Genomic DNA, 7,427 nt, shown 5'->3' with positions numbered 1-7,427 from the left:
CTGCGTCTCGTGCGGCTTCTTCTGCGGCTGCTGTGGAGGTAGAAGCTCCGTCAAAACGTGGCCGTGGTGGGAATGGTCGCGGCTCGACGACATCGTCTGTCCTGCACTGAAGTGCTGCTGCCATTACCTTGATCATCTTCTTGAACCAGCCCACGTTCTCCTCCATAGCATCCATCCACTCGGTCATATACTCCGGAAGTGGCGGAGCTGCTGGTGCTGGTGCTGCTGCCTGGTGTCTTTTTCCGCCTCGTGGTGCGGCTCGGGCTGGTCGGGAATCCTCGGATGGTGGCGCGTCTGGCTCGGGGCCATCGCCCTCGCCTTGTGGACCGGAGGCTGGCTGGAGCTTGTCGAACGGGAAGATTGGCTTCGGAGCCTTTGTGACCTTGTCGTCGGCAAACATCGCCACGTTGGCATTTTTGCATAAGGCGGTGATGAGGGAGGGGAACATCGGGCCCAAAGAGGTGCCGCCCATGCACCGTCAAATCTCTGAGTGGATAATGGCACCCACGTTCAGAGGGGTGCCCTTCATGATTGCGTAAATCAACGTGAGGCGAGTGGCGTAGGGCCGGGCCGTTGAAACCGTTGGCATGAGTCGGGAGCAGACGAAGTACATCCAAATCTTCGCCTCTCTCGAGAGCTCGGCTCGATGGAACCACTTATCTCCTTTTGCCCAATACGATCCTCGGGGGCACAGGGCCTGAATGAGGTCCATGTACGTCGTCTCCATCTTCAGTGTCTGGAACGGCTCGGTCGGGATGTCCGGAACATGGGGGGGCGCAAGCTTGTAGACTCGGTTGATGGCTTCTACGTCATAACGAACTTCGACGCCCCGGATGAAAACCACCGAGCCTTTGTACTGACCGGCATTGGCGTAGAAGAGCCGGACCAAGTTCTCGTTGTAGGTGCCCGGTTTATCGACGAGTGCTCTCCACCACCTTTCGTGGATGTTGTCGACGACCGAGGGGCATCCAATCGTACGGACACACAACTTACGCTCTGGGACGATCGAACGAGGGAGGCGGTCGATAAATTCGCTCTTGGCTTCGACAATCACATAGATGTCTTCATCGTGTTCGTCGAAGGTGACGTTGCTCATGAGCGTGCGTTGATTGGCTCGGGCGCCCGTGTTGAGTGGCACGTCACCGGTTCTTGGAATGGTTTGCTCGGTTGGTCCCTCCGAATGTGAAGGCGAATGTGAAGAGCCTTCTTCCCCCCCTTTGCCTTGAGCCTTTCCCTTCTTCTTTTCAGGAGCCTTTCCTTTGCCTTTCGGTTGGGCTTTCTTGGAATTCTCGCCCGTCTTTTGGAGTTTGTTTGCCGGTGAAGTCATCGTGTGAATGAGGGTGCAAAATGAAACTTGAAATTGGTTCGGACAATTCGTCGAACACTTGGCGTGCGCAAGTGCTTTGAAACTCCTTGAATGTTAGTTTCTTTCGAAAACTAACCCTCCTACATCAATCAACACAATAACAACGATTAATGACGATCAACGAGCAAAAATTAGCATAATATGACTCGACACATTCAAAAATTCACAAAAAATTCGAAATTAAGCATAATAGGGCAATTCCTATATCAAAACATTGGTTCAACCAATTAAACAAGCCTTTAAATCCCAAAACCAAGTACCTAATTACGTACAAGTAATAAGAATTGAAGAACCAAGGGACAAAACGAGAAAATTGGAAGAAATTCAAAAATTCAAGCAAAAACTCAAAAAATTGGGTCAAAACCATACCTTTGTTGAAGATTCGTCCACAATTCTCAATAACAACAAGCAATAATGCTAAAAGTTGATGATAATCTAAGAAATATGCAAGTTTGAAGAGGAAATTTGAAAGAAAATCGAAGTTCTAGGGTTTGGGAAAGAGGGGGTGTTCGAATTTTTGAAAAAAAATAAGTAAGAAAAAGAGAGGGTTTTTTTCCATATAAGTACAGTTTTATCCCTAGATCGCGATCTAGAAGGGCCGGATCGCGATCTAGGTCCGCAACTTGTAGCCTCTTTAAGACCCCCCAGATCGCGATCCGACTTTCAGGATCGCGATCTGAATCTCACCCCTTTTTGCTCTCTGTCGATCCCCCCAGATCGCGATCCGACTTTCTGGATCGCGATCTGGGTCTTCATTTTTTTTTTCTTCTGTAACATCCCAGATCGCGATCCGGGTGTGTGGATCGCGATCTTGTTCCGCAGCAATTTGGTCTCTGTTAGACCCCCCCAGATCGCGATCCGACTTTCTGGATCGCGATCTGGGTCCTGTAATCTGCACAAAATTTGAAATTTAAACGGGTGAGATAGAGAAATTGAACCCTAAAAAAAATAAAAATGCAAGAAAAGACTAAAAACGAAAACGAAAGCAAGAACAAAAGAAAAAAATGACAGAGAATGAGCAATAATGGGGTGCCTCCCATTTAGCGCCTGTTTTACAGTCGACGGCTCGACTTCTTTTGGATTTATTGGGAGAAAATTAGTGCGACACGCTCCACTTCTTCGGGAGCACCATTTGGATAGTAATGCTTGACTCGTTGCCCATTCACTTTGAACGACGGACCGTCTCGTCCTCGTACTTCGATAACTCCTTGTGGGGTTGCGCTCAGGACTACGAATGGTCCTGACCAACGGGACTTGAGCTTTCCCGGAAATAGTCGTAGCCGAAAATTGAATAGCAGGACTTGGTCACCTGCCCGGAACTCTCGCTTTGTAATCCTTTTGTCATGCCACCTTTTTCGTCTTTTCTTTGTAAATCTTGGCATTTTCGTAAGCATCGTTTCTGAACTCCTCCATTTCGTTGAGTTGAAGCAATCGACGATCGTCGGTGGCTGTTTGATCGAAATTGAGCTTTTTGACTGCCCAATAAGCTCGGTGCTCCAATTCCACTGGCAGGTGGCACGCTTTCCCAAACACGAGTTTGTACGGAGACATCCCAATCGGTGTCTTGAATGCGGTTCGATAGGCCCAAAGTGCATCATCGAGCTTCAACGCCCAATCTTTTCGGTTCGTGCTCACGGTCTTCTCCAGAATCTGTTTGATTTCTCGGTTTGACAACTCAGCAAGGCCATTTGTTTGCGGATGATAAGCTAGCGCAATTTTGTGTCGGATCCCCAACTTATTCGTGAGATTAGTGAGCAGTTTGTTGCAGAAGTGAGATCCTTCATCGCTAATGATCGCCCTGGGTGTCCCAAACCTTGAGAATATGTTATTATGGAAGAATTTGAGGACCGTACGAGCATCGTTGGCAATGGTGGCAATTGCTTCGATCCATTTGGACACGTAGTCCACGGCAAGCAGAATGTATAACTTCCCGTTCGAAGAAGGGAATGGTCCCATGAATTCTATGCCCCAAACATCGAAAAGTTCCACCTCTTGCATGTTGTTCAAAGGCATTTGGCTTTTGTTGGATAGGTTCCCTGTTCGTTGGCATCGATCACACCGTTTCACGAACTCGTAACTATCTCGGAATAGGGTTGGCCAAAAGAAGCCTGACTGCAGAACTTTGGCGGCTGTGCAAGATTCCCCGTGATGCCCGCCACAAGGTGATGAGTGGCAATGTGTGAGGATCTCACGTACTTCAGTTTCAGGAACACATCTTCGGATGACACGATCGGGGCCGGTTCTGAAAAGCAACGGCTTGTCCCATAGGTAGAAACGACTGTCATGAAGGAATTTTTTCTTTTGGTGATAAGATAGATCGTCAGGAATGATTCCACTGGCCAAGAAGTTGGCCACATCAGCATACCACGGAGTGTGAGTACTAATGGCGAGCAGTTGCTCGTTTGGGAATGATTCCTGAATATTTCCTTCGGCTGGAGCTTCGTCTAGTATGAGTCTGGAAAGATGATCTGCTACCACATTCTCGCTCCCCTTTTTGTCTCTGATTTCCAAGTCGAACTCCTGGAGTAGGAGTACCCATCTGATGAGTCTGGGCTTGGCGTCCTTCTTTGTGAACAAGTATCGAATAGCTGCGTGGTCGGTGTAAATGATCACCTGAGACCCCAAAATATACGGTCTGAACTTGTCAACGGCATAAACGACAGCAAGCATTTCCTTTTCGGTCGTTGAATAGTTCTTATGTGCCTGGTCAAGTGTACGACGCGAATAGTAGATGGCTTTGAAGATTTTGTCCCTCCTCTGTCCCAATACTGCACCTACAACATAGTCGCTTGCATCGCACATGATCTCGAATGGTTCCTCCCAATTGGGAGTAATCATAATCGGTGATTGGATTAGCTTATCCTTGAGAAACGTGAAAGCCTGCAAACAAGCAGAATCAAAATCAAAGACGGCTTCCTTCTCAAGCAAATGACATAATGGTTTTACTATTTTCGAAAAATCTTTAATGAATCTACAGTAAAACCCAGCATGCCCCAAAAAACTTCTAATCCCCTTGACATCCTTCGGTGGAGGCAATTTTTCAATCGTTTCGATTTTTGCCCTATCCACCTCAAGACCCTTTTTCGAGACCTTGTGACCTAGAACAATACCTTCACGAACCATGAAATGACATTTTTCCCAATTTAAAACAAGGTTCGTTTCTGTACATCTTTTCAAAACAAGTTCTAGATTGTGAACACAATGATCGAAAGACGATCCAAACACAGAAAAATCATCCATAAACACCTCAAGAAATTCTTCTACCATATCATGAAAAATAGACACCATACATCGTTGAAAGGTAGCAGGTGCATTACACAAACTGAAAGGCATCCTACGAAATGCAAAAGTACCGTAGGGGCAAGTAAAAGTAGTTTTCTCTTGGTCTTCCGGGGCGATTGAAATTTGATTGTACCCCGAATAACCATCAAGAAAACAGTAATACTCGAAACCTCCTAGTCTGTCTAACATTTGATCGATAAAGGGAAGGGGGAAATGGTCTTTTCTAGTGGCTGCATTCAACAATCGGTAATCGAAGCATACACGCCACCCAGTGACTGTTCTAGACGGAATAAGTTCATTTTTATCATTCACAATAACCGTCATCCCACCCCTTTTTGGCACAACCTGCACCGGACTGACCCATGGACTGTCAGAAATTGCATAAATCATACCAGCGCCTAACAAGAAAAGCATAACAAAGATAATCCGGTAATTGTTTCAATTCCAGTACGGGGGCCGTTTTCACACTAACTGGTATCTCGGGGACGATTCGTACCTCGTCTACGCCTAAAATCTCGGCACACTCAAGAAACAACACACAATCAAGCACATCATTTTCAATAGGAGTTTCAGGGGAGGCAGAATGCAAATCAATAGAATTAACAATGCCGTGCTCAATAGAATCACACAATTCATACAAATCAAAAGAGGAGGAAACACAGTCCTCGATCACGTCTATTCTACTGCAATGCTCAACATGCTCAGAGTGTTTAAATGCATCTGTCAAATTAAAAACAACTTCTTCCCCATTTACCCTAAGCATTAAAGATCCTAATTCCATATCAATCATCGCCTTACCAGTGGCTAAGAATGGACGACCTAAAATGATTGGTGCTTCATCATCTTCTGGCATTTCAAGTACCACAAAATCAACAGGAAAAATGAATTTATCTACATTAACTAGCACATCTTCTACAATCCCATCGGGATATTTCAATGAACGATCAGCTAGTTGTAAAGTCATGCGACTGCGGTTCAAATTTCCTAAGCCCAGTTTTAGAAACACAGACATAGGCATCAAATTAATACTTGCCCCCAAATCACATAAAGCTTTATCGAAAGTAGAATTTCCAATAATACAAGGAATAGTGTAACTCCCTGGATCTTTCATTTTCGGTGGTAGATTCGACTGAAGAATGGCACTGCAAGTTGCCGTGAGTGTCACTGGTATGTCTTCTTCGATCCGAATTTTCTTGGATATAACTTCCTTCATGAACTTGGTGTAGTTTGGCATTACCTCCAAGGCTTCTGCAAAAGGGATGTTGATTCGAATCTGTTTGATCTTTTCAATGAACTTCTTCAATTGATCCTGGAACTTCTTTTTCTTCTGTCTTTCTGGAAAAGGAATAGGAGTTATCATAAGAGGGGGATTCTCTGGAAAAGAAATATTATTGGGCTTACTAGCCTCTTTTGTACCACTCCCTGAAATGGTGATTTCTGGCTCGACCGGGGTCGGTTGTACAGCTGGCCTTGGTGACTCGTCTGTCGGATAAGGAGGATCGGTCATTTGCAAACCACTTCGGGTGGTTATGGCTTGACAGCTTTCTTTTGGATTGACTTCGGTATTGCTCGGAAATCCACCCTTGGCCATTGTGGACATGGATTGGGCGATTTGCCCTATTTTCTTTTCCATGTTCTTCATTGTTGATTTCAGGCCCTCCATTTCCTGTTCTTGTCGGTGAAGACGCTCGTCATACGTTGGCCCTCGTTGCTCTCTTTGATGGTTGAAATCGGAAGGAGGTTGTAGAGCATTCTTTGGATTTGCGTAGGAGAAGTTTTCATGATTCCGAATTCCCGGGTGGTAATGAGTAGGGTTTTGGTTCTGATTGTTGGTTCCCCGGAAATTGTTGAATCGGTGGATCATAAAGTGTGCCTGCTCCCAATCGTCGTTTGTGGCTTGTGAAGTACTTGCTGCTGCTACTCGTTCGGTCTGTGGCCCTCGAACTGATAATTGGGCGACCTGATTTGAAAGGGTCGCTAATTGTGCTGAAACCGCGGCTAAAGGATCGAGTTGGTGGACTCCAGCCACCTTTTGTATACCACTTCGTTCGGACGGCCAATGGTAAGCATTCTCACACATTCTCTCGACAATGTCTCGAGCGTCAGTGGGAGTCTTGTTTAGCAATGATCCACCTGAGGCAGCATCGACTAAAGATCGGGCTGGTTGATCGAGCCCATTGTAGAATAACTCCATTTGATCCCACGGGTTGAATCCGTGTTGAGGGCATTGTCGTAATAAGTCCTTGAATCTCTCCCAAGACTCGTGCATCGGCTCTTGGCTCATCTGTCTGAAATTGCCTACATCTCTTCGTAGTTGTGCGGTCTTTGAGAGTGGAAAGAATCGTGCCAGAAAGGCTTGTGATAATTCTTCCCAACAGGTGAGTGATCCTGGATTAAGACTCAGAAGCCAACTCTTCGCCTTATCTCTGACAGAAAATGAGAATAGCTTCAACCGGATGGCATCATCAGAAACACCGTTAACTTTGATTGTGTCACAAATCTCCAAGAAATTGGCAAGATGGAGATTTGGATCTGCAGTGGCTGCTCCGGAAAATTGGTTCGCCATGACCATGTTGATTAGCCCCGTCGTTAGCTCGAAGTTGTTTGCGGCTATCGTCGGTTTCCTGATTCCCGAATAGTTCTCATTCACAGCTGGAGTTCGGTATTCTCGCATTGTTCGCTCGGGTGGCAGGTTCGGTCTTGGCTGCTCGTGATCTCGTCCTGGCTCTCGATCGTACTCAAAGGCCAGGTGCTCTGGATTTCCTTGATCTTCGGCCAT

At 46.1% G+C, this 7,427-nt stretch overlaps 1 protein-coding gene across 1 annotated transcript; it reads right to left on the bottom strand.

Moving 5' to 3' along the window:
- Positions 1 to 5,018: 5,018 nt before the first annotated feature.
- LOC105974530 (uncharacterized) lies at positions 5,019 to 7,427 on the bottom strand. The gene has a single exon (XM_012999646.1). The coding sequence runs from the start codon at positions 7,425 to 7,427 to the stop codon at positions 5,019 to 5,021; it is 2,409 nt and encodes an 802-aa protein (XP_012855100.1).

The sequence above is a fragment of the Erythranthe guttata genome, chromosome 2, assembly GCF_056151865.1.
Source record: "Erythranthe guttata isolate IM_541 chromosome 2, IM_541, whole genome shotgun sequence".
NCBI lineage: Eukaryota > Viridiplantae > Streptophyta > Magnoliopsida > Lamiales > Phrymaceae > Erythranthe > Erythranthe guttata.
This window is presented reverse-complemented; position numbering and strand designations above follow the sequence as displayed.